This window comes from Colius striatus, chromosome 16 (assembly GCF_028858725.1).
Source record: "Colius striatus isolate bColStr4 chromosome 16, bColStr4.1.hap1, whole genome shotgun sequence".
NCBI lineage: Eukaryota > Metazoa > Chordata > Aves > Coliiformes > Coliidae > Colius > Colius striatus.
In genome coordinates this window covers 5769708-5797108 of record NC_084774.1, presented here as the reverse complement: position 1 = coordinate 5797108, position 27401 = coordinate 5769708, and the positions used below count along the sequence as shown (strand labels likewise).

Below are 27401 nucleotides of genomic sequence, written 5' to 3'. Positions count from 1 at the left end.
CCTTGGACTTAATGGGATTGAAAGATTGACTCCAAAATGTCCTCATCTCAATTAATTAAGTGAAGCTAACCACTTCTCAGCCTCGCCCCACAGGAAGGATGCCCTCATGCCATGTGCCCTCATGCCATGTGCCCTCACACCATGTGCCCTCCCTCACGCCATGTGCCCTCACACCATGTGCCCTCACGCCATGTGCCCTCACACCACGGCTGTTGTACTAGACACCAGACAAGGGCTCAATATAGTAACAGCTAAAAGACTCAGCTGTGCCCTACCATAGGCTCCTTACAGCCCATGAAAGTTATTAATGAATCAGATTTAATATAGACTTTGAGTTAATTAAGCACAGGTTGGAATAAAATAAAAAAGTAATAAACTGTAGTGATGCTGTCAAAAACTCAAGGGGAAAAAAATTCTAATCAATTTTATATTATTATATATAATATCTATAATAATATAGATAATATAGAATTGTATTGTTTATATTATGATATTATAATGCTATATTATAATGTTATAATGTTCATTCTTCAATAATGTCGTGCTAGCACTGTGGCAATTCCCACAGAGTGCACTTCAGAACACTGCACCTCCAAGACCACTTGTTACACTTGTTCAAGGTAACCACTTGAAAAAAAAAAGGCTATTCAGTTATAATTAAACACAATCCTAAGAATCTAGCTGTTTCAATGTACTTTTCACATTAAGTCCACTCTATCAAAAATAAACACAACTCTTATCAGTACAACTAGCAACTGTGAGGGAAAAGTCCTACTGCTGTCATGTGGAAAAAGTTGCTTATTAAAGTAACGAGATGAATAACAAAGTTAAAAGCTTATTTGAGAAAATATATTCTCATGAAAATAAGACTGCACAAACAATACTTTGCACAGAGTACAACATTGTGTTTATGGAAACTAGAGCTAAGAATAAAAATCTGTATTGCAAACTTCTTTACATCTGGATACAAGTTAAGAATATTCAACTACTGAACATTTACAGATTAGGAGAGTTGGAAGTATTACATTTCCATCCATGATTACAAGCACAGAAGACAAAGGACACAGATGAGTTGTATTCCAATCAGAACATTATCACACCATCGATAAAGACCTTGTTTGTATGCACCACACTTCCAATTTAATGTTGTCCTGCTGACATATGGGTGTAGCATAGACCCATGTGAAATTCCCCAGCTAAGTTTTAACCTTCCCCTGTGAAGCCCAGAACCCACAAGTCACTTAGGCAAGTATATATCTGAGTGTTTTGTAGTAGCGAAAGCCTCAAGAACAACCTGAGAAACCATACACCTTTGCTTTGGCCAGCACTGCTGTGGCTGGACTAACACGAGTTGCTTCACTGAGAAGCTGCTGGAATTTCAGTGCCTCAGTGTACAACTGAACAACAGTGGAAGCACAGCTTGTTCGTTTGGGTTTGGATTGTTGTTGTTTTTTTTTTTTAATCAAGCTTGCCATGAAACCCCAAAATAAACTGGGTCTATTTCTGACTTTTGTGTTCTTCTATGTCTGGTGGAAGCCAGGCTTTTGAGAAGTAGCAGCAGCTTCACACATTTCAGATCTACACAGCTCTTCCCATAAGATCAGACAGCAGTAGCAACCATAAAGAAACCAAAAAAATATATACAGAAATGCCAAGAAAATGGTCTCATTCGGCTCTACTGGCATACAGCACTCATGCTGTTCATCTTTGAAAGACTTTTAAGCAACATGATTTTCTATACCTAGAGTCCTTTAAAAAAAAAATCAGGGGGTTGAGCTACTGAGCTAAGACACTGCTAACTCAGCAGCTTAAAACATATAAGAATAGGTTAAAATATGAAAATCTGACAGACTACTAGCAGTCAATAATGGCTTTCCAGGTGTTAGAGGGGATTTTTAAAATACACATCTCAGCCTAACACAACATCACCACTGTATCTGTTCATCAGCATTATAGTGGTCTTCAAAAAAAGCCACAACTCCAGTATCTCTTTCAGTTTGAGGTTTGTTTCCCAGCTGCTCTCATGAACACACTGTAAGGACAGTACTGGGCATGGCAGGCTGGACATGGCTCCTGAGGTTCTGCTGCTCGCTTGCAGTGAATGTGCAATTCATCTCTCTATGATCCAGTGTGGCCTCATAGCTAGAGAGCCATTGCTCTTAGTCAGGGGAGGGGAGGTATGCATTGCATTATTTGACACATAGACTGCCTCCCTTGAAGCATGCAGCCAGCTTCGCTTCCTTTTTAGATTTCCTACAAATGCTCTAAGATACAAACACTCCATTCGCAGGAAGTTTTCCCTGGTTAAGTCTCTGGAAGCCACTGTTATCCTGACCAGCTGGTCCAACACCTTATTCTTCTTGCAGCTGGATAACTCTTTGAGGTTGATAGGTTTTGACCGTGCATAAAGAATCCGAAATTCCAGGTCAAAGTCTGCAACTGCGGGGCCTGACAGGATCAAAATGTTACTGCTATTGAGCTTCCCATCTGTCCAGGTAAAACTAGCAAAGGAAGAATGAGAAAATTCAGAGTTAATACAAAATAAATAGTGAACAAAGAATTAACTGAAAATTCCCTGTCATCACAGTTAAATCATTCATATAACCCAAATGATGAGCAGTGTGTTCTTTTTAGGACGAATGCTACACACACTCTGATAAGGAGGCAGTTTTGAAACACAGTTGCTTTTCCTTTCCATGTAAAAACAAAAATCATGTTAAGCAACAGAAGGAAATTGGTACTTGCCTGTAGGAGCCTGTTGTCACTCTAATGCCATCAATTAACATGAACTTTTCACAGACTTTTCCAACAATCTTGGCACCCGACCTTGTGCAGTATGTGCTCCCCGTGATGTTTCGAATCCTGATCAACTGTTAAAGATATGGCAAGTATCATGTACATTTCCAAGCTGCATTTAAAGGAGTAACAGACAACAATAACGATCACTGAAGAAACAGCAAAGGTTGCTGTGCACTGGCACGAGATTCACCTTCTAGGAAGCAAATGGTAGCTTTGTCTTGTTTTAGTAGGCAAAGAGGTGGTGTTAAAGGGCAGACCCATAAACTGTGCAGAATGTGACTGTAAAAACTCCTGACACCTAATCTCAGAGGGAGCTGAACTCCACAGACTCCAGAGATAGTGCTTTTCCATCAGCCTTCAAAGTCCCAGCAAGCTTGAGCAACTCCAGTCATGCTTTATGAACTGGACATTCCTCGTGCATGTCACTGAATATTCTATTAGTGTATATGCTCAGAAATCCCCTGTAACATCCACTTACAAAGATTCAAGTTTCTCCATTAATTGCCACCTTACGCAAGAATGGTTAAATTATCCAAGAAAGAGGCAGAGCTACAGAAAGCTCCTTTTAAGCTTGAAGATCACAGTCCTTAGAGGATCAACTCTAATAACAATTATCATCGTGACAAAGCTCACCTTTTCCTGTTCAAGGTCAACTCCCAGATCCTTGCACATTTTGAGAAAGTGGGAGAATGAAGACTGATCTAGAAGTATGTACGCTTTAACTTGCCGCTGGCTACAAGCCTCCAAGAGGTCTCTGAAGATATCGGTATCTGTGAAGGAATCCATAACCAGGGCAATCATCTGCAACAAGTTTCAGAAGGAATCATTAGCCTGTTTCCACAGCATCCCAAGGCACAGGAGAAACTTGACTTTAAATATTCCTCCCTCCTTCCCCTTCTTTTTATCCCTGGTGGTCATGGAACTTGGGGCAGTTTTCTGTCATATGATATTTTCTTCTGTTTTTCATAGACAGCAATGAAACATTTAGGAAAAGATACCTGATTAGAATAAAGACCTGAGAAGAGAATGGTATTTTGGTAAAGATGGTCACTGACTACAGTACCGTGAGGTACAGGAGACACAATATACATCACCCTCCACTATGTTCACTCACTTATGCCACTGTGTAGTCAGAGAGAAAATAAATATATTGAATTTATGCACAGAAATTGTTGTTAAAGATTACTGTCCCCACTTTTGTGTCACTTGACTGATTTAGCAGATACCATTAGTATCTGCTAGTATACCATTTATAATTGCAATGCAGAATTTCATTTTTTACTATAATTTCAGCTGCAGACACTGAAGTTTCTTTTGCCATGATCTGTATCTTTTCAGTTCAATACATATTAATAATTCAGCCTGAAAGCCTGTTGTGGAAAGACATCTTTTCTGTATTTAAAAATCAGAGTCCATTGCTATTTAGCAGCAATGACAGCCACTGCATCTACTCAGTAGCATGTTGCTCCTCTTTTTTAATTACGGCTGTACTAAAGGCTTCCCTTTTTTACTATATAACTTTACCTTCAAGAAAAAAGCATAGAAATCTGAGTATTTTCTCCTTTCCTCCCATCTCTAGAGCAGCGCCAAGAGCTACAAAGGCAGAGGAGGACGTGACACCTCTCCTAAAACCTAAGTGAACTGATAAAGTGTTTGGCATGAGCAAAAGAAAGACATTCTGCTGTCAGCTGTCTTCAGCAATGTCAGTAACTTTGGTGTGACAGGAGCACCGACTTGACAGTGTTGATATTTAGGGCTGCTGAGAGTATCTTGAAGAACCCAGACAGTGGCAACATAAATGTATCACCTTAGGTTTCTTCCTAAGATATGGCAAAACCAGGGGTCATGTTAGTCATGGTCATGACCAGGTTAGTCAAATTTGGTCTCCGACTCCTAGGCAAGAGCTTTTTATTCCTGAGAACAGAGGTCTCCTCCTCAAAAGCACTGCCTGAATAAAAAAGTGAGCTTAAGCTTTCCAGAGTCTGCCAAACTTTTCAAATATGATAAGAAAGCAGTGTCTGACAGCTCTTTACATCTCATCTCTCTATTAAAGACAAAAATGAGGTTTATTTTCAACTTATTAGATGCTCGTGGCCTTTCAAACCAAGATCTGATCATTTGCCCAAGCTCCTGGGGTAAAACCTCCCTGAGAGGCACCATAGCCCTGACAGGAGCTCCCCAGCCTGAAACCAGCAACGACCAAAATGAGCTGGGAAGCAGTACATTGAGGACATACCACCCACAGGTGCCAACTCCCTGAGTGAGCTCAGGGAAGCCCGGAGCACATGGGTGAAAACAAGCTTGCAAATAACGAGCTTATTTAAAAAGAAATACAACAGATGACGGGGGAAAAAATAAAGTCATGGCAAAATAGCGCAGGAAGTAAATTAGGGAGTTTGATTTAAGAGTAAACGACAAGGGAAAGCCGAGCCAGGCCTCGGGAAGCGGGCAGCAGCGGGGAGATGGCTTTCGGGGGACCGAGAGCGGGCCGGCGCGCACTCACCTGCCGGGCGGAGCGGATCTGCCGCCGCACCGCCTCCTTGCAGCCGTAGATGCTGTCCCCGCAGCCGGGCTGGAAGTGTGCCTCCACCCGCGTCAGCCCGCGGAACGCCCCGCTGCCGAAGCCCGGCCAGCCCAGCTCCAGCGCCGGCGGCTCCAGGTCCGAGCGCTCGGGGAAGTAGGTGAGCGAGGAGCCGTCCAGCGAGGAGCCGTCCAGCGAGGGCTCATCCGCGGGCTCCGGGGCGGCGGCGGGCGGCAGCGCGGCCCGCGCGATGGCCTGCACCTCGGGCTCGGACAGGAACGGCGGCAGCTGCTCCCGCCGCAGGAAGGCCCGCAGCGCCTCGGGGCCGCCCGCCACCAGCTCCTCCAGCGCCAGCCGCTGCGCCTCGCTGTACGGCCCGGGCGGCCGCGGCGGCCAGCGCCCGGCGCCCTCCTCCAGGCACTGCGACGCGTTGGCCATGGCCCGGCGCGGTGCGGCCCGGCCGCGCCTTTATAGCGGCTCCGCGGGCGCGGCCCGGGCGCGGGCGGCCGCTCCACGCCTCCTGCCCGGCCCCAGGGCAGCGGGAGGCAGCCGGCGACGGTGGGGACGGTGGCTCGGCGGGGAGCAGCCCCCGCTCCGCCTCGTAGCCAGCGGCAGCAATGGGGCAACGGCGCCCGCGGGAGAGGGGGCAGCGATGTCTCACTCGCCCCCGCCCAGGGAAGCATCCGCTGAAAAGCCAGCTTTGAATTAAACGGGGAGGGCGAGCACAGCCCTGGCCCTGCTTCCCGGCCACGGATCAAAAGGCTACTTCTAAGGTTAGCGAGGGCAGCCGTCGCTCCTGGCCAGGCAGGCTCCTTCCAGGCTGCCCACGGGGGAAGTGCTGCATCAGCCACCCAGAGCCAGACTGCTAAACAAATAGAAAACAAAGCTCAGCAAGGACCTGGTGAAAAACCCCACGGCAAATGAATTTATTTGTAAACTGTTCCTTGTTCCTCTGAGAATACCACAACAGGTGAACCAGATATTAAAAGCAGAGAACAAGATGATTTTACATACAGCTAAGCATCGCTGAACATGAGCTCTTAAAAATACACCTAAAGATGAGCGTTGAAGATGTATCTAATTTTCCTCTCTGTAACGTGCTTCGCTCCCAGGGCTCTAGCTCCAGGAAGCAGGCAAGGAAAGTATCTTATAATTTTAAACAAGTGCAGACAGGGCTTTTATTCCCCAGCTGCCCTTCTATTGCACATCTGCATACCAGCACTAGGGAAGGACGGGCTGTTTTAAAACCCAAGCAATAAAAGTCTCTTTGGCCATATAGATTTCAGAGATAGAAATGCCAGAGTTATTAAAAGTGCTGCTGCCTACACTTCAGTGGCAGCATTGTTGAATTTGGGATATTTTTCTGTTCATTCACTCACTGTAGTTTAGGGGAATGCTGAAGACAACAGCCACACATCCCTGTAAATAAGGAAATACAATTACCCATGCTCTTGACTGGGTAGAATTGAGCCTGGTTGGGCACAGAAGTACTGGGATGCAGGGTCTAAAGAATGATAGTACAGCTCTGATCTCAGGGAGGGAAGCCCCGCGCTGCTCAGAGAAGTGCTCCAGCAAGCAGAGACATGTACACACATGCACAGACTATTGCTACCAAATCTTTAGATAACATCTCTCTGAACCCCAGACCCACTTAATATTGAAAAGTAGTGTTTTCAAAGACTGGAGTGGCACTTCCACTCCTCCAACTAAGTCAGTAGGGGATAAAAGATTCAAAGAGCAGGAAACACAGTATTTCAGACAGAACAATCTAAAATGTTTTTTCACTGTTACATTTACTTGTACAATAATATTATCAAAGATAACCCTTAACGTTCCACAGTGCATTTGTCAGCTGACTTTTGAACAGGGGCTTTGTCATGTGCCCTCTGAGTTCACTCCAAAGAAGGAAGCTGTTTACAGAAGCAAGGTGGTTCAGATATTCCTAGATCCAGACAGGAGTGGAAACTCATTTTACAGTGCCAGGACAAAGTCTCAATTCTGTGTAACAAGTTGCACAAGAGACAGTTCTTTGTAGTGAAAGTTTGAAGAGAGAAGTACACTAGATGAGTGTATGCCACAGTGAGATGCTGAACTCCACACTCCCACTCACAAGTACAAAGCACTTCAATACATTCCCATTCATAACAGGCCTGATATATCAAATTTCTAGTTCTGAATGCTGGAAACTTTCACATCAGGGCTGTACTTCAAATGGGTACAACCATCTGAGAGTGCTAAGTTGCTGCTTCCTAGTCTTGGTTTTATAAAGATGCTCTTCTGAAGATGTGCATATACATACAAACACATACATTTACATGCATAAATGTATCTAGACAAAGGCACAAGCAGAGGAAACTGAAGAGCTAGTTAGCACAGTCCATTTCCTTAATGGAAGGATACAGTTAAGAATCTGCAACTGTTCCAATGGACCCTTCACAACCTTAGTGGAAGGGTAACACATAGGCTGTTGAAGTCACTTTGTTAGCTTTTAGAAGCTGTTTCCACTTATGCCAAAGATAAAGCAGAACTAAAAGCCAATATTAAAAAGAAAAACACTTGCATGCACCTTGCTGTGAGTTAAATCTCCAAAGCCACTCTGAGCCAGATCCAACACAAGATTTTTTTCCAAATTTACATTCAAGTCAGAGAAAAGCAGTAATAAGGTTATTTTTCAGGTTAAACATCCAGAATTAAAATGAACCTTCACCACTAATACAGAAGAGGAACATGCAAGTACTTAGAGTATAAATAAACCGGTCTTATTTCATTGGTTTTAGTGTAGTGTGCAATTTAAGCAAAGTGCCGGAGTGATGTACACGTGTATTTAAAAAGTGAAAGTGCTGGAAGGAAGTGGAAGAAAGCACAAAGTGACTGCAATTTGAGGCTGGAGCTTTTCTGTCCTGCATTGTGTGCACTAATCACTTATTCAGAGAGAAGAGCGAAACCTGAGGGAGGCTGCGCAGGCTGGCGCTGATGTCACGCCTCTCCTTCAGATTGCATGTGCCCGGGTATTGGGGCAGGTAGCTGTCGGGCACACGTCCCCTCCGGGACAGGATACCCACCATGTGGCTGAGCTTTGAGCGGATAGTGGAGTAGTGCAACTGCCTCTCTTTATGCAGTTTTTGGAAGTAGGCTGCCCTGTGACTGCTGGGATATTCAAAGGACCGCAGAGAGGACAGCGAGGCTGTGGAGCTTGCAAGAGAACACTGCGAGGAGGAGGAAGACAGCGATCGCAGGCTAGAACTTGATACAGCCCTTCCAGACAGAGAACATCCTTCTTTTGACAGCTTTCTGACAAGCACTGGTGTTTCAGTGTACTCATCTTCTGTTGTTTGTGTCACTGCAGTCTTCAGCAACACTGAAGTCTGAGTGCCTGTCGCTCTGGCAGCCACAGAAGCCTGAGTGGCAGTTTCTGCCATGGCAGCATGGGTTTGTGTGGCAGTGTTACAGGCAGTCGCTACAGGCTTCTCCTCCCATGGGCCAGTTTGGGTCGATACACTTTTCCTTTCCACCTTGGCCACTTGATCACTGAACCATTCCTCTTCAGAGAGGCGAGAATGCCCCAAGTTACAAGGTTTGCCTCCAGGAGGATCTTCAGTCTGATCTAGTTCTTTCAACAGTTTCTTTGGAGTGCTAGACAATCTGGCAAATTCTGCTCTCAAGTTGCCTTCCACAGTATATTCTTTAGGAGACTCTGTTCTGTTCACCAGGTGATCAAATATCCCACTGTTCCTGCAGCTGGACGGCCACTTAGGGCTGATGGGCATCGACTGAGCATAAAGAATCCTGAACTGGAGGTCAAAGTGTTCAACCACTTGACCAGACAGTAGCAGTAAGTTACTGCTGTTCAGCTTCCCATCAGACCATGTGAAACTATTGAGAACAAACCAAGATGTACAGTTAACCTCCAGTGCATTTCAACACAGTTACAGATAGCAAAGTTTAGCTTCAACATACTGTACATAAGGTATAAAGTCCACAGCCAAACACTTTGCTAACACCAAGCTGTGTAAATCAGTTCTCCAAAGCTGTTTTCAGTTTTGTGTTAGTCCTACTTAAACTCAGCTACTCCACTTGCCATTGGCATTCATCAATACCAGGCAAACAGAAAAGTTAATATTTCCTTCTGGCAGAAACTCCCCCCTTTCTATAGTTTCATCAAGCACCAGCAGACCCAAATACTTGCCTGTAGGAGCCTGTTGTCACTCTAATGCCATCAATTAACATGAATTTCTCATGGACTTTCCCAACAATTTTGGCACCTGACCTCAGATAGTAAATGTTTCCTGTGAGAGTTCGAACTCTCATCATCTGTTTCAGAAAGAAGGGAGAGAGTAACATCAGATTGAAGTTAATTTGTGATATGTTATGATTAGCAATTCTGCCTAAAAGCAGCTACACAGTCTATGGAAGATGGGAATGACATGAACTTCCTTACATTGTGCTATTAGACAGTGTTGAAGAGAGGCTGTGGCAAGGACAAACAGGTGTCATTAATTATAGCCCACAAAACTAGAAGTGTTTCCCTATCCAGAGAAACTGTAACTGAGGTGAAAATAAGCCTGTCCAAGCCAAGCCATAACAGAGTCATGTCAGCTTACGTTCAGAGGAATTAAGTAAATCACCCAAGTCACATCATCCAAACCCTTTTTTTAAAAAAGCAACTATGTATTAGGAAAGAAATGTTACCAGAGCATTACCACCCTTGAGATTCCCAGGCTTCTTTTCCTTAGCAAGCAGTTCCTTGAGCCAAACAATAAAGCTACTTAGATCTTGCAAAAGTAATGCCTGAAAATTGCTGTTTCCTCAGGATATGGATCACAGTGCACACTCCACCCAGCACACGGGGCTGTCACACATCATGGCTGTACCTCCCACTAAGCAGATCTGGTAACTTTTCTGCATGGTTTTCACTGAGTTTGTGAGCAGTTTCACAAGTTGGACTAGAGACTGTACTGAAACCATATGATATTGGGCCTTGATCTTCAAGAGCTGAGAAGTACTTCAGAAAAAAAACCCTTTTATATCAGTGATCAGACAGACAGAATGCTTTCATCTTTCAGTGGAGTCTGATGATTTATAGAAGGGTGTCTTAATATCTATAACCATAAGCTGTGCCATAAAAAATGAACCATACCCACCCACATTTAGTACTTACACTTTCCTGCTCAGGACAAACTCCCAAATTCTTGCACATTTCCAAGAAATGGGGTAAAAAGTCCTGGTCAAGAAGGATATAGACAGGGACTTTGCGGTTGTTATAGGCATCTCGAAGGTCACTGAAGATATCTATATCTGTGAAGGAATCCATCACAAGGGCAATCACCTGCAAGAAGACACAACACTTGTTCAAAGGCTTTATTCTACACATGGCCAGAACACTTGTCTCCCCCAGCCATTTTCTCCTGCTGCTGTCACCAAGGCCAGATGCACATTTCTTGGGCCTTCTGTGCAGGCCCTTGCAAATTATAAAGGATTTCTGTATTCCCACAATGTTTCTGTAAAATCATTGCACCTGGCATGCAAAACAAGAGGTTTTTCCTTCTGTCTGCTGCTGGTCCCAGCCAGCTTTTCTCCATACTCTCCCGCAATCTGGCCTTTTGATAACACTAGGGAAGCTATCATAGCAGAATCAGGAATCCAGACAAGCCACTTCTGCTCCTGCTGTCCCACCATGGCATACCTGCTACAGACAGCCACTGCCTGAAGGAGAATCACATGCTATTTAGGTGCTGGCGTTCTAAACCTTAAAAACCAAGATCATATATATGGGGATCCAAAGGCATAGAATTTGACTTCATGACTTTTGTATTCATCTTTTATTAGACCAATATCAAAGACAACAATTATACAACCACTGCAAATACCTGGCACCTGTCCTTATGCAATAGATAAGGAATCCCCACATTGCTGCAACACACCTACCACATACAAACACACAACAGTTGCTCCGTGTGTGGCATCGCCTGTGCTCAAAGAAAACATTTCCCACAAGAACAGCCTAAGATTTGAATTCCCATCCAGGAATCCCCTAAGGGATTGGCTCCATATGGATGAGTTCTTAGGTGTAACACACAGGCACATCAGTATTTCTACATAAAGTTAGCTTATGCTTGAGCTTCTTGCGTCTCCTTTACTTTTCTCCACCCAATCACTTGTCTAAGTGTCAAAGGAAGATAAAGACAATAAGATGCTTTTGATAAAACCAGATGAGTAAGAACACCTGAAAACTGAACAACTAATGCTAAACTCTTTGGAAACTCTGGTGCCTTCAAATCACTTCAAATCATGATCAAGTAATATCACACAGCATCTAATATCCAATAGAAATTCCAGGGGGTCGAAATTTCTATCCATTCTGTGTCCACAGGAACGCTCCCTGTTCAGGCATGTGCATAGCAGCCTCAGAACAGTTTGCTTGGCACTTGGCTTGGTGCTAGGAAAGGCATTTGAAAAGATGCTTCAAGGAAGAAAGTTACAAACAAATACAGCTTTTTGGAGAAATAATTATCTTTATGAAGTTTACTCAAGTTGCCAGACTGATCTCATCTACCCTGTAAGGATCCTTTGAGAAGTGAGCTTCCTCTGTGACCGTTTCTGGCAGGGAGCCCATCGTTCATGTCATTGTCACATACACCCTAAGCTCCTGCCCTAACAAGCAGGCAGGGACTAAGCTCAGCTGTTGATTGAGGGTGTGCCATGTGCAAGCAGATGTTACACAAAGAGCCAGGGGTTGCTTCACCTCGCCACCTGAAGAGGAAGCTATACATTTAAATTTTAGCTAAGCCAATTGAATGGCTGCAAACAAGAAGGGCGGTTCCCTCCTGCAGAGGACAGTTGCAGCTATAAACTCGGTAATGTAATGAGTTACACTGAACAGTTAGAAGTTACTATGCCAAGTGTTTTTTAAACCATTCTCTGCATCAGATCAAAGCCTTCTGCTCATATAGAAGTCCTGCTACACATTACTCAGGAGCAACTAATACGGCAAAGAAGAGAAGGGAGCTATAACCATAAAAGTTATTTGTGTAGAGCCTCTTTTATAGAGGCCTTTTTTGTGTCATGCCCTTTACGGGACAGTAGGAGGCTTCTACGAGCGAATCTGACATGCAGAGCACATCAGTAAAGAACCTGGAATTGGAAACCTTCCACTTTGAATACACACAAGTGCATCTCGAAACCAGCCCTGGGAGAGCGGGGAGGGGATTAGCCCTGACCAGCAGCCGTTCTGCGAGCAGAGCTGCGGGATGGGGAACTCTCGGCCCCGCGCCTCTGCGACAGCACAGCCGGGAAAGCGACTCCACAGAGCTGCGCACTGCCAGAGTGCCGCTCGCTGTGCGGTTACAAGGCGAGCCTCCGGACGAGGCTTACTTTGCTCGACACAGGTTCTAAAGCCTCTCAGCTTCGCTTGGTGTCACACGGAGCTCACGCTCATCGATCGATGCCGGAGACGGGCCCGGGCAGAGCGCTGTGGGCATCCGCACTCACCTGCCGGGCGGAGCGGATCTGCCGCCGCACCGCCTCCTTGCAGCCGTAGATGCTGTCCCCGCAGCCGGGCTGGAAGTGTGCCTCCACCCGCGTCAGCCCGCGGAACGCCCCGCTGCCGAAGCCCGGCCAGCCCAGCTCCAGCGCCGGCGGCTCCAGGTCCGAGCGCTCGGGGAAGTAGGTGAGCGAGGAGCCGTCCAGCGAGGGCTCATCCGCGGGCTCCGGGGCGGCGGCGGGCGGCAGCGCGGCCCGCGCGATGGCCTGCACCTCGGGCTCGGACAGGAACGGCGGCAGCTGCTCCCGCCGCAGGAAGGCCCGCAGCGCCTCGGGGCCGCCCGCCACCAGCTCCTCCAGCGCCAGCCGCTGCGCCTCGCTGTACGGCCCGGGCGGCCGCGGCGGCCAGAGCCCGGCGCCCTCCTCCAGGCACTGCGACGCGTTGGCCATGGCCCGGCGCGGTGCGGCCCGGCCGCGCCTTTATAGCGGCTTTGAATCCAAACAGCGCCGCGCGCCGCCGCCACTGGGGCAGCCGCGCACCGCCCCGCAACCCGGTTGGCTACGTCCGAGGCGGCTCCGCCTCAGCCCCGCCCCGGCCCAGCCCAGCCCAGCCCAGCCCCGCCCCGGCCCAGCCCAGCCCAGCCCAGCCCAGCCCAGCCCCGCCCCGCCCCGGCCCAGCCCGGCCCGGCCCAGCCCAGCCCAGCCCGGCGCGCCGCGGAGCCAGGGGCCGAGCCAGGGGCCGTGCCGGGGCCGTTACCCGCCGCGCCGGCAGTGCCCGGCTTCCTTCCCCGGGCCGCGGAGGGCTCCCGGGCGAGGCAGCAATTTCACGCTGCCTCTTCCATGCGGCTTCAAGGCCTGACGCGGACCAGCGCCTCGGCCACACTCGCACGGCGGCCCCGTCCCTCACCCCGCGCTGTCCCCTCAGGGGCGGCTGGAGCGTGAGCCCCAACCAACCCCCTGAGAAGCCAGGAAAGGCAGTTAACCGTTACGGCTGCACTTGAGAAAGGCAGAGACGTCTGAGTACCAAGGTGTAAATAACCGAATAAAACCCGACGGCAGTTCTGTATTATTAAAAGACATTTTAATATCATTTTTAAATTAAAAAAGTCAATCTCTCTAGTAAAGACGCTGAGTCAGGTGCTAATACTGTCAGACATACCCTTTTGGCATGAGTTTTACAGACAACTTTAGATTTTATGCATTGCTGCAAGTTAAGAAACCATCTCTTCATACAGTAGCAATAAAGTCAGCTCCGTACAATATCAAATATCCTTTTAAAAAAACGTTTTAAATATATTAGACTCTGATTGCCAAAATGCCATTTTATACACAAAGCTGCTAATACAATATACAGTTCTTACATTGGGTTTTTTTCACATAAAATACATTTCATCAAGTTTTATTTGTACATCATTTACTACTGATCGATGGAATAAGGAGTTATTGCAGAAGGCTTTCCATCATCCATTAATGTCCTGTACACGCTGCAGTCACTCCGAGCTGTACCAGGGCTACCGCCAACCCTGGAAGTCACTTTCACGCTGCAATCTAGAGGCTGAAGATGTAGAAGTGGCAACGCTAAGGCCACATCTGCACCATTAAGGAACCCGTATCTTCCCCTCCAGCTGTGGAGATAACTGCATTGGCTTAGGTTTGGGAACAGGTATCTTGAGCAGAGGCTCCTCTATTACAGCTTCTCTGGTGGATATATAGCAAAATATTGTAGGTCATAACTGTGACACAGCAGATGGTGCCCAAAGAACCCCGTGGTACTCAAATTGTGTGTGAGAACTCAGAAGTCCATTACCAGTATGGTCAATGTGAAAACAGCAGAGTAAAGCTGAAGAGCAACCAGAAACAACAGATTCTGTTGTACAGCCATTGGCAAAACAAAACAAAAAATGTAAATATTAGCTGTGTTTTGTACTAAGACATGCTCTGGATTCTGCCTGTGGAGAACTGCTGTAACAAAGCAGGTCAAATGTGATTTGTTACATTAGAATGAAGACACTGCGTATTTCCTTTTGAGAGAATCTGAAAGAGCAAATAAAAAATTCAAAATGTGGTTTGCTCTGAAGTGTTACCTCCTTGCAAAACAGTCTCCAAGTTAAGACCAGCATTGTATAGTCACCAGAAGCCTTGCAGAGACTAGTTATCACGTTACCTTTAGCAAGTATGATAAGGCACAGAAATATCCAGATGTAGGGAGAACACTTTCCAGCAGATGGACAACGGCTCATCTTTGGCTTTCTGGAGACCAGTACTATTGCCTTCTCAGTTAACATATTCTTATTTCATGGTATTGCTGATTTAGGTTCAGCAGAAAAAATCTGGGTACACAGAGCTCCAAGATTAAACCAAAAGGACACTAAACAGAAGCTGCAATGGCATATGGGAGTTTGTAAGTGCTTTCAGCCCCACAAAATAAGAGCTTGCTCAATAAACTAGAGAATTCACTGCCAGAATTCACTGCCTCTACTGATTATTGCACTAATTCATTATTGCTATTGCCCTGCCATGCTCTTTTCCTTCCCTGTCAGGAATTCCTTATCCATGTGGTTCTTCAGATACACCTGCAGGATAGTACAGAATCACATCAGCTACAGTCAGTTCTTCTCAAAATTGGGAGGGTTTTGAGATGCCAGAGCACCACAGAAGTGAGACTAAGTGGGCTCAAATCACATCCCTTGGTATGTGTGAAATACAGATCCACATCTGACGTCAGATCCCAGCAATGGTACTTAAGCCTTTATCTAACATTTCAGTGCTGGGACTTTCTTGGCTGAGCTTAGTAAAGCAGATGCACTAAAAGAAGTCTTTCCATCTAAAAGAAGTCCTTCAACATGGAAAGTAAAGCTGCTGTCATCAACCACTTGGTTTGCTAGAAGCAGTATGACTTCAGCATCCAGGAAGGTTTTACAAGCAGAAGGGTTCATGTCCTGTGCAGCTCTGCCTACAACAGACCTCTCAATGCATCCACATTCCCAAATCTTTGTGTAGTCCATATGAACAACTACAGCCTTTGGCTTACTGCTAACAGAAGTGGGATTCTAATCTGACCTTGAATCTGTACCTAGCTGTTCCTTGAGCCTAAGAAAACTCTGTATAGCATAAAAAAAACCCCTCACCAAACCCTCCTCTAATAAGCCAAGTACCAGATATGCCAGTCACAACATGATTTCCAGCTTCTACAGCTTTTTAGCAATAAGAAGAACTGATAAAATAGTCAAGTGCCTTCTCTATGTACCTCAGAGCTTTCCACGGGGATGACCTTTAAAACACAGTTATGAAAAACCACTGTTGATGTTACACTGCTACATTTCCTGATAAAAAGCCCTGTTCCTGGAGGTAGGCTCCTACAACGCACATACAAGAGTATCTATGTGTATGTTATTCCCCCCAGTGCCAAAACAAAATAGTTGACCAGAAGCAGGCTAAATATCCACTTTACAGAATTGCTCATCCCAGACCTACAACCAACAGGTCTGTGTGCAGTATGAACTGCAGCTCCGTCCCTGGGCGTGTTTACTGATGCCCCACAGGCAGGGACCGTTATACCCCAAATATGTCACCAACACATAAGCATTAATCTGTTCTAGGTCACTCTTCAACAGCCTCTGCAAGTTCCACACTGATCCAACTTCAACCCAAAACCAGTGGTAGATATTTGGCATGGCTATGAAGCACGTCCTAGACTTTTCAGTCACTGACTGTGTCTGAATGATAATTGATTACACTGGATTAGGCACCGCTAGACTTCAGCAAGCATGTTCACTTACAGTGATGAAGCCAGGAGAGCTGTATTACAATTGTAATCACAGTTACAATGCAAAGTCAAATTAGGAGGATGTTTTGTAATCTAGAAGCTGTAATATCTTTTGCCTGATAATAAGTTTGCTCAAGAATACAGCTACAGTGATGAGTTCCTTCAGTTTTACATATAAACAAAGTCAAATAGCTGTGGACTAAAAGCTGTTTGTCAAAAATGGACTGGCTTCCTACAGCTTTAATGTATTACCAGCTCTCACTGAAAGCAAGCCTCAACCTACTTAACACTATTGCAGTGCTCTCCTTTTCATTCTCTTGGACTTAGGTAAGATTCAATACATTTGATAGCACAAAATTGCTCTGAAAAGGAAAAGAAGGAAAAGGGTCTGGGGAGGGAAGGCATTGCTGAGCCTGAATTTTGCACCATATACAGCACCAAAATTTGTTACACTAAGGCCAGAATTCTCATTAGAATGGATGTGGAGAGACAAATCTCACCACCATGGGAGAAGAGAGGCCTCCAAACTATCATCTGCCCTGGTCAGCAGTACCCAGGCTACACTTGGTGTTATCCCAGAAGACTTTTCTCAAGGTAATCAGAAGACTTACTGTTAGCCACACACAGATGTAGTAAAATCTGTCCAGTTACCAAATCATCTCCTTTCTACTACAGAATGACTTTTACAATCTCTTAAGGTTGAGCCCTAGTCTTACATGTAGTATGTGTTTCATTAATGGAGGAAGCCCAACTTCTCTGAATGTTTCAAAACATACAAGGACTTTCCCTGCCTTGAACTGAACTCAGGTTTAAAAAATGAGATCAACTGCTACCATTTCCTAATTTGTTCCTAAAGCTGGTGAGGGGAGAAAATTGTATCTTCAGAGCTCAAACCAGTAAATTCTCAGTCTGCTAATAACCTCACAGATCCAAAAATATTTCCTGCCCAACGTGGTCGTGATACACAGCCTCCTCTGCTGCCTGGAGGAGCTGAGAATGAGAAGCCCAGAGCCCTGGATGTGCTAGATTTGATGGAGAGCAGAGTGCAGAACTTAAGTCACTGGGAGCCCCAGTCAACTTTTTATAGCCTGTAAGAAAGGAGAAGGCTGTGAGGATTCCCTCGGGGGAGGGAAATGCAATGTTGATGTCTAACAGCCACCAGATAAAAGGAAGATAGGTGCAAGCTGCATTTGCTGCTGCTTGGCTGAAGCACACCTAAGTGAGCTGGATTTAATCCATTGATGGCTTACAGAGACCCAAACAGGCTTATGTGTAAAGTTTGGACTTAAAACTGGCCAAGACGACATATTCATGCAGGCAAATAGTTCTGCGTGCAGCAGCCCCCTTGTGCAGAAAAAGGGTTGAAGATTGAGAGTTACTTTTGTAGATAAAAGTTGTTCACTCAACTGTGTCCAGTTCCTCAGAGCTGTCTCTCATAGGGTACCCCCCTTTTACCTTCCCCAGGTATGCAAAGCCTTAACTTGCTGATAAGCAGGTGCCAAACCACCAGGTTAGACTGTGCTAGTGTTTCTTGGGTAGTCTGTCAGAGCTAATGTGAACTCCACTAGAACACAACTCTGGTGTGGCAACAACTCTACAGTGGAGGCCTCACCAAGGACTGCATGGCTGCAGGTCACTCCTTTATACATCGAGGCATTTAAGTCTTCTGATAGCTACTAACCACTGCTGACTTCAGTATGGGAGTTGGAAAAGAGACCAAAAAAATTCTCCTGTCCTGCTGCAATGTTCATCTACCAAAGCAATGATTCAATATTGTTTTTATCAGCCAAAGACTGCAGTTAATGCAAGTGTCATAGCATGTAGGGAGATTAGAAATGCTTTCATGGTGTTTCTAGATTAGTGTCTGCAAGCCTTTCCTCCTCATCCCTCCCCAGCCCTGTGTGCTTCTGGAAACCCAGAAAAACATCAGACACAAAGCATAGTGCCCAAGGATCTGTGCTGAGCATATAAACAAACAGAATCAATAGGAAAGTGAGATCTGGAAAAGTCTCTTCAGTTTTAACAAATTAAGAGTCTAAATAGTACAAATAAGTTTTTTAAGTTACTTATCCCAATATAGACCTTTGTCAGTATTTTATTGCAGTAAAATTCTATTGCCAGGGCCCCTTGTTGCAACATCAGTTTTAAAGCTGACTGAGTGAAGCCTGCTCCAGGAAAAGTTCTGCTTCAAACCTGACGGCAGCCTGCAGTGGGGAGTTTACAGGAGCAGAAGAGGACCCAAGCAGTGCAGAGTTTTTGATGGTGAGCTGTCAACTGCAAGGAGTCAATACCTTGCAAACCTGCTAAAGCAAGTGCAACGTCCATGCTTGCTTGTTCTCAGGCCCTGTAAGTGCTAGATGCAGCTGTATGGAAAACAGCTCTGTCCACTCTTGCAAACCCTTTGTGGGGGTTGATCTCCCCTCCAGGATATATGCATAACCCAGGAGTGAAAATTCAGGTCTGGATTGTGACGTTCCAGAATCCTGGTAACTTATAGCAGAGGCTCAGGTGCAAAGGTTTTAATTCAGCTCCTTTCTTTGTTCCAAGGCATCTCATGACTTCTTAAGGAGAAGGGAGGCAGTGCACATTCACCTTCTTCGCCAGAAAGCAAGGAAAAACTCTTTTCGTATCATACTGATGTGTATCCCTTTGTCTCCTAAGAGCTTTGCTGCACCTGCATTACTCATTGGACTGCAATGGAAGTAACTGGCAGCATAAAGTACAATTCAAGATGAACGAGGCTGCCACAGTCAGGATAGTCAGAACCAAATTCTGCCTTCGGAATGCAAACAACCTGGCTGCTCTGACAGATCCAACCAGCCCACCCATGTCTTGTTCCCTCTGGGGTGAGACTAGGAAATTCTGCAGCACCCATGCACCTTCTCTTCCATTTCCTCCATGGGAGCTTTGAATTTCAAGAGGGGTGGATCACCACTGGACACTGTGTAATACACTGAGGTCCCATTGGAGCTGTAGGGGGAAGTCCTGGATCCAATTAGGTGCGACTTGGCCTCACTCCCATTCTCAGCAACTCCTCCCATGCCACTGCTGAAGTGGGTACTGAGGAAAGGGTGATTGAGGAGCTTGGCTGCAGCCCGCTGCCGCTTCAGTTCGGAGAGTGTTTGATGGTTATGCTCCTTGTAGGCACCCCAGAACTGCTGTGGGTCAGGGAGCCCTGGGTTGCTGTAGGGCAGCATGTGGCCTGGGTTGCTGTCAGGGTCGGTGTGCATGCTCCAAATGTCCCCGTTGGAAAAGGTGTACTGGTAAGTGCTGGCAGATGCCATGAGTCCATTCTGGAGGGGGATTTCAGAGTCACACTGGGTGCTTTTGTTTGCTAACTCTGGAAGAAGGGAAGAGTTCTCCAGCACTGAATTCTGTAACAAAAAGAAATTAAATATTCCCTCATCTCCCATAACACAATTCATCCCCGTGACAATTGCCTAAGCCTGCTCACACTCAGCCTTTCCATCAGACAGGTACTGCAGCACAGTGAATTCACCCCCTAACAGCACCCTATAACACTGCGAGTCTCAACCAGGAGCTGGTTCCCAACCAGGAGCATGGAATGGTAACTCAGAGGACTTAGCAAAAAACCCCCAAAAGATAGATAAGGATATTAATATACCATGACAATAACTAAATTAAGACCAAATAATGGCAAGGCAAGACTACAGTTTTGGGGTTGTTCTGTTCTTTCTGGGATCTGTGACTGCCAATTTGTTAGCTGTAAAGAGAAAGGCACGTGCTTTTTTGCCTGAACTTCCCAGTTCACTGGGGCTTTATCTCAAAACTATGCAGCTGTAAATCCAAACCAGTCTTTCCACTTGAGTGGGATATCTAGTTTATGCCAAATGAGAATTTGGTCTTCTGCTTACATCTGAGAGATGAGGTTTGTAAGTGTTTCATCCCTCTTCCATCCCAGGGCACCCACTGCTACTGAACCTGTGCTGACTCCTATGATAGAGAAGAGATTCCTTACAGGGTCTGTATTCTCCTGGTCAGACCTGGTCTCCCCAATTTCTCCAATAAGACCCGAGTTTCTTCCTTCTTCTGCTGCTCCCAGTTGCTGCCAGACAATGGCCTCCTTCTCACACTCCTTCCTGTAAAGGTTGGTTCGGTCCGAAAGGCTGGCCCTCCTCACCACCTTCCTGTGGAACAGGGAGAAGGGGCATCAAAGCCATGAGCAGGACATGACATTTCCTCTTACTCTGTAGCTCTTCTCACCTCCTCCTCACACTTCACAGCCTCTCCCACTGGAATGGAACATGAATTTAGCTTCTTGGCATCCACACAAAGAAAAGGCACTAGTGTGAATATTAAAGGTGGGAGGAATTTTAAGGAGTTTTAAAGTAGTACTGCAAATCTGCATCTCCTACAGCTCACCTAATGAATCTACTCTGCAACCAGTAGAGTAAACATAGAGGGAAACAAGGCAGTGGCTGTTTAGGAGGGAGTTTTGTGGTCAGCAGGACTGCTTTGGTCTCTAGTAAACATCTTATAAAGACCTATGCAAACTGTGTTTGAGCACAGTATCTTGGCCATGAGACATATTATTGAGAAACTCAAGTTAATCCACTTGAAGCACTGATTCTCCAGCACCAGGATCAGTGGTTTAACAGGGTAAATTCTCACCATTTGGTCCTCTGTGCAGAGCAGTTCTTAAACCACAACAGCACAAAGCCTTTTCCTCCCAGGAAACACCATCTCTTTCTAGTGAAAGAATCACACTTACAAAGAAGCTCTGCTTTCAGCAACCAAAAGTCAGCTTCTGTTGTTCTTGCAGAAAGGACAGAGGGGCTGTTCCCAGCTAGGGGTGCTCTGGGCCGACCCCTGCACACTGCCAATGTGCCCGTGGCCCGCAGGGACCAGTGTGCTTACCCCCGGCTGCCAGTGCTGGACGTCCTTCGGCTCAGGGAGGATTTATGTCTCATCTGAGACTTCATGATCACATCATGTTTGTGTTTCAACTCCAGAAGTAATACTTTGAATTCCTCCTCTTCACACAGATCTATGGCACACACAAACCAAGCCATGAATCAGATGTGTTTAGATGTGTTTAATATCATTAACACCGTGTTACAAACTGTGCCTTTGCTTCTAAAGACACCTGAAAACTAAGATTAATGCTTCTGAAAGCATCATGTGTCAATTCCAGCATGTTTAGGGGGAAAAGCTCCTAAGGATTTCTGGTTTTTTTGAGCTTAGTAAACTTACCTATTGGCATCTCATCCAAAGATGTCCTGGCACTCAAACTAGCCCCATGGGACACAAGCAACTCAGCCATCTGCATCTAAAGAAAGAGAAAGAATGCTAAATTGATAGAGGCACTACTTTACTTCTAGGCACTACCTCCTTTTAGGCCACCACTTTCCTTCTCAAAGCTGAAAAGCTGGAGTAAGATAGGAAGCAATGACATCCATGCTTAACTCACCTCAGATTATTCTGGTACATGTGTGATGCTAAACATTGCTCCTATCATTCAACTGCAGTCTCCCCAGACTTTCTCAGCAATAGGTTCTCTTTGAAGCCACAAAAACCTCATCTGAATCTGTCCACAGTCCAGCCCTAGTATAGATTTTTCCATTTGCAGAGTACTCTAGGATTTGTCCAGGCACAAAGAAATATCACCTTCATACATGACATTTGCAACAAAATCATTACCTGTCCCCAAAAAGCAGCAGCATGCAGAGGTTCCCAGCCATCCCAGTCCTTAACATCCAGGCTTGCCCCTTGGTCAAGAAGGACCTCAGCAGCATGCAGATAGCCATTGGCTGCAGCTATATGCAGCTAGAAGATAAGGAAAAGAGCATGAGCCAACTGCAAGGACCATAAACGGTTTGGTGGAATTTGTTGCATGACACTTGAGTCTTGTATCTGGACAGGCAGCACATTTCACATTTGGCAGATGCCACCAGGTCAAATGCATGGTTGTTCCTGTTATTGAAACTCAGTATTGCCTGCATGAAATTCTTTTTTGGCAAGGAAACTGCTTAACACTTCTTAAAATAACTTACATATCTAGGTTAGAAAAAGAATGTCTTCACTTTTTAAATCAAGTGCTCTTAAATGCTTCCCAATCTGTGGGGAAGCAGCACCATCAAAATGCAAGCCTGCAATGGAGACATCATCCACTGCAAACTCTGTGTTCCTCATGCCAGAAGAATGTCTCCTCTTCCACACTTAAGTGCTGTGGGTGTGATTTTTTTGGATCAAGTTTTCAGCCTGCTTTAGTCAGGACTCACTTTGTGCTTCTGCACTTTCACTCACACTGTAATCATTTTCACCATTTGATTTTCAAAAACATTTAAATCCTTGTCTACTTTTAGTTAAGAGAATAAGATTTTCAGATATTGGCTTCCAGCTACAACCACCAGCTTTGGAGACATCAATAACAGTCTCTCCACAACACTTCATGTCTCTGAAGATTTTCATAACTGCGGTCTGCTGTTGCACCTGTGAGCAGAACATTGACCTCTGCAGTACTCTGAATTCCAGTCAGAGCTCATCCTATTTCAGCTGTGCTGAACAGGAGAACAAAAGCTTGCTTCCAAAAATTTCCACGTGGATTTCACCACACAAAGTTAAACTCTCATCTGGAAATGAATTCTGGTGCTTTCTGGCAATTCAATTCATTTCTACATAAGTTTTATAACACTGGGTCATACACTGTAGAGGCCACATGAATTAACAAAGAATCACTTGGGGGTGATATAAAAAGGGAAGAGAAGAGATCTGCTTATACAGATGTATGTAATCCTAGTTAAAGGGAAAAACATGTTACAAAAATAAGCTGCAATAAAAGCTTCAGTCATCCAAGTTTATCTTGGAGGAAGCTTGCCCTCCCCCTTAGGCTTCTGGTATACGCTACAGGTGACAACTTAGATTAAGAAACCACAGAATGCACTGCCCATGGTCTGGTCATCAAACAAATGACACCAAGTGGCCTGTGTATCAGTTATGTCTGGACCAAGGTTGCAAGAAAAGTCCTCACACATTACCAAACTATCCCCATGCTGGGACTGCTGTAAGCAAAGGTTTAAGAGACATGTTTGCAGGTAAAAAAAGAAACAAACAGGACTAGGGCTGTTTAGCCTCCTCAGCCCCTGTCCAGTCAAATCAGATGCCAGCTTGCTTTGTGCTGTACATTTGCCCTCAGTGCTCTCCTCTGCCCAAGGGCAGATGTCATCCTATGTGAACAAGCACAGCACACCATCGACTCTGTATGAGCCAGATGCTATGCAAAGAAGAAAGAAAAGAAGGCAGAAAGTCTCCAGAGTGTCCAACACCAGATCGTGTTCCCATGAAAACCAGAGGACTCTCATGTTTCCTCCATGGGGGTCAGATCAGACTACAAGAATGTTCAGTCCCACTTCCTCAGCGGTCAGCAGAAGTTCTATGTTCTGCAACACCTCACTGTGGGATTTCTTTGGAAGCTGCTGGTACCAGCCACTGTCAGACAGGACCCTGGAGCTCAGCAGCCTTGCTGCAGGATGTGAGCTGCTGGACAACTGACAGCACTCAGAGGAATAAGGGATTTGCTTCAAAAAGCACTGGGTTAGACATGGTTTAGACAGAGCCTGTTCCTACGTGACAATAAACTGAAACAGGGAAAAAGAGCTTCCTCACTCCTCTCAGTGACTTGTATGTGTTCATTTTGTGTAACTCCTGCCACAGGGCAGGTTTCATAACCTACAGGCTGAAGGAAGGACAAAGGGAAGCCGCAGCAGTTTCACTCACCAGTGTAGCGCCTTGGGCATCGGTCCTGTTCAGGTCTTGTCCAGTCGCAAGTATGTCATGAATGTCACAGATCATGACCTGCTCTGGAGCAGCCCTCATCTCATTGATCCTTTCCTGTGTAATTCCTGTTAAAATTCCAGTTAGAAAGAGAACAGATGGAAAGGGTCTTTAACCCCTCTGGTTGGGTAAAACTAGACTTAATAATTCCTGGTTGATATGACCTTACATCCTTTCCAGAGGCTGCGTAGCTGAGGGGACTGACAGCTGCCCTTCACACTCACAATTATTTAGAAATCAGAGGAAATAGATGGTCAGGTTTCAAGAAACTATGCCAGGCAGCAGCTTTTCTCCAGAGGCAAATCAAGAGCTGAGAATCAGGGTAATTTTTAATACTTCTGTGACCCATTTTTGTATATTACATGAACTCAGTCTCCTTACCTTGATAGGCCATGCAAGTCTCAATGACATCCAGAGTTGGCTCATCTTCACAGAGGTCATATGGCATGTTGCCATCTGCATTCACTGCCAACAAGTCTGCTCCACTGCAAGGAGAAAGTGATGTTACAAGAAAGGACCTCAGCAGACAGTGCCAAACACTGGAACAAATGCTTATCAAAAACTAACAGGAGTTTAATAGTTAATAGCCCAAATGTCACCAAGATTTGTGTAAGATAAGAGAGATCTGCAGCAAAGCCATGGATCTATGAATGGGGAAGACAGATTCCAGAAGTGGAGGAAAGGGAGGAAAAGCAGCACACTGCTCCTCCTTCATGGGCTGTGGGGCACAGGAGCTACTGAGCCACTCCTGTCCTCTCCTGAACCTGGCACTGGACAGACTGGCAGCCTCTCAGTGACAGAAGTGATGTATTTGCTGAATTTCTGGATAACATCACCAAGCAACTACCACATGCTTGTTATCTGAGCACCTTCAATGAAAAAGACCAGCAAAGTTGGGAAGGCCCAGGACTGAATAGCAGAGAGAGTTTTTCATCTAGCCAAAGGCATGTTGGCAAGAATCAGTAACAAAAAAATATCCTGTTGACTGGTGACTTTTTTTTTCTGACCATCCAAAGCACTCCTCTAAGTGCTTTATCCAGGAAGTCACCATCTAGAAGTATAATTACCAGCACTATCCACAGATTCACACACAGTACAAAATTTCCAGCATCTTCTGAACTGTGCCATTTTAGCTAGCTGTTAAATAGTTTCAGTTGAATTCTTATCTACCTTGACAGTTACCAGCCATGGAAGGACAGTAGACAGTATCCATTTGCATTCAGCTTCCTCTTTCTTTATTTTTTCCCCTCTGCCTGAGCAGATCAACCTACACTGAAATTCACATTACAAAGTACCAGCACTAGTTTAATCATCAAATAAAAAGGCAAGTAACTGGACATTGTTTGTGGGCTACTTCCTCTGATGGTCTCCAGGGGTTCCAGGTCCCATCACAAGTGACATTGCCTTGAAAGGCAGTGTTTAACCAGTCATTTGGCACATGACACCTCCTGTAAAGAACAAGGTTGATTGTAGCAAACAAATGATATCACCCCATTCCTCAACAGTCCAGAGGAAGACTGTTTCCAATCATGGGATCATGGCACTAGGCTAAAAGAGTCCAAATTTGGTGGCAACGACTTAACATAGGGCAGTCTATGACAGTCACCACCACAAACTCCAGTTCCTCACCTTGCCACCACCCGTTCCCATGACCCTCTCTTATCTCCAGTTAAAAGTCAGGAATGGTCTATATTGTTCCACATTTGTTTGCTCCATTTTTATGGCCCTCATCCAAAAACTTCCTAACCCAAGTAGGAACATCTTCCAAGGGATGATTGTTTGCATCCTCTGCTCCACTTCCTTCATTATATGGCCAAAGAAGAAGGGCCAAATTTTCAATGCTAGCCTCCCAGCTGACAGCATCACAGGGAGAAGTCTCTTTCCCTGAGGGAGAAGTAGTATGTTAATGCCCCCAAAATGCTTTGCTCTCTGCACTGTCACTTGGAGAAATGGAGGAGAGGACTCTGCTCCAGAAAGGATTCACAGCAGGTGCTCATTAAATGCTGCACATAGTACAGCCCAAAACACACCCTGCTTCCTCCTCCTTGCTGGTAAGCCTAGAAAAGACTTGAACTTTAGGACCTTGGTAAAGTCAAGTGGAAGGGTCAGTGCAAGGACTCTGTGTCAGCCCACTGGGAAACAAAGGCATTACAGGAAGCTAACTGGTTATTAATTAAGAGCCAGTAAGACAGGTCACAAAGTTCACCCAGGTATTTGAACTATACAAACATGCTGCTGTCCTCCTACATTAGTGTGTCTGACTGTGGCTGGAAGATCTGTGATCATGTTTAAGAGCTGAGGGTGGATCCTGCTGGCTGCTCCTCTATCTTGCTGCCCACTCAGGGTCAACAAGCACACACAGACACGTACACACCAGAACACTGGCAAAAAGTGGCCGGTTTTAACCCAGACTCCAGAAGCTTCATGAAACTGAGTGAAGTCACCTATGGTTTTACTTAGTCTCCTCAGCCTTTCTGCTCTTCTTCCTCCTCCACCCCTTTCTCGCCCAAGCAGGAAGGAGTCCCTTGAACAGCCTGAAACCCAGCCATAATCACTACCACTGCAGTCTCGCAAGGTACTAAACAGTCTCCGTTTCCATCCACAGAAGCTCTGGGTAGATCAGATCTACAGAAAGGGGGAGACATAAAAAGCCACCTACTGCTGGATGAGGATCTTCACCAGGTTGATATGACCACATGTAGCTGCTGCATGCAATGGAGTCCACAGCTCGTTGTCCTTCGCGTTGACGTTGGCCCCGTGGTTGAGGAGAAGCTTGACTATCTCTTCATAGTTGTCTATGCAGCACTGGTAAGGAAGGGATGCAGACAGATTAGGTTTTCTAAACTTTGGGAAGATGAAGGCTTATATCTGCTCAGTTATACCAGAGTACCTGGATGTGGAGACCTGCTTTATCCTGCATTGTTTGGTAACAAGCATCCCCAACAGAGTTAAACACCACATTGAGCACGAGCAGGTCAGAAAGGCAAGATGCAGAACATCTACACTGGGCACACTGAAGGTCACTGGTGTTTTACAGGGCCT

General features: G+C 45.6%; 3 protein-coding genes across 5 annotated transcripts in view; all 3 read right to left on the bottom strand.

Annotated features, from left to right (window-relative positions):
• Positions 1-1420: 1420 nt before the first annotated feature.
• Positions 1421-5767, bottom strand: LOC133626944 (protein FAM83D-B-like). The gene is made up of 4 exons (XM_062009234.1): positions 5303-5767; positions 3433-3600; positions 2746-2870; positions 1421-2501 (listed from the first exon to the last, which is right to left on the bottom strand). The coding sequence occupies exons 1-4, from the start codon at positions 5756-5758 to the stop codon at positions 2111-2113; spliced, it is 1140 nt and encodes a 379-aa protein (XP_061865218.1). The 5' UTR covers positions 5759-5767; the 3' UTR covers positions 1421-2110.
• Positions 5768-8049: 2282 nt separating this feature from the next.
• On the bottom strand, positions 8050-13264 carry LOC104551791 (protein FAM83D-A). The gene is made up of 4 exons (XM_010198761.2): positions 12809-13264; positions 10479-10646; positions 9507-9631; positions 8050-9193 (listed from the first exon to the last, which is right to left on the bottom strand). The coding sequence occupies exons 1-4, from the start codon at positions 13247-13249 to the stop codon at positions 8239-8241; spliced, it is 1689 nt and encodes a 562-aa protein (XP_010197063.2). The 5' UTR covers positions 13250-13264; the 3' UTR covers positions 8050-8238.
• Positions 13265-13897: 633 nt separating this feature from the next.
• The window catches only part of PPP1R16B (protein phosphatase 1 regulatory subunit 16B), a 62533-nt gene continuing 49029 nt past the window's right edge, over positions 13898-27401 (bottom strand). For 2 of the 3 annotated variants that reach the window (XM_062009130.1, XM_062009129.1), the window contains exons 4-11: positions 27019-27164; positions 24741-24844; positions 24303-24427; positions 22227-22352; positions 21780-21855; positions 21444-21573; positions 20545-20713; positions 13898-19939 (exon numbers count right to left, since the gene is read on the bottom strand). In XM_062009130.1, coding sequence (XP_061865114.1) covers positions 19418-19939; positions 20545-20713; positions 21444-21573; positions 21780-21855; positions 22227-22352; positions 24303-24427; positions 24741-24844; positions 27019-27164 — 1398 coding nt within the window. In that variant the 3' untranslated portion in view covers positions 13898-19417. The remainder of the gene's footprint in view (positions 19940-20544; positions 20714-21443; positions 21574-21779; positions 21856-22226; positions 22353-24302; positions 24428-24740; positions 24845-27018; positions 27165-27401) is intronic. The other variant, XM_062009131.1, reaches the window with a different exon arrangement.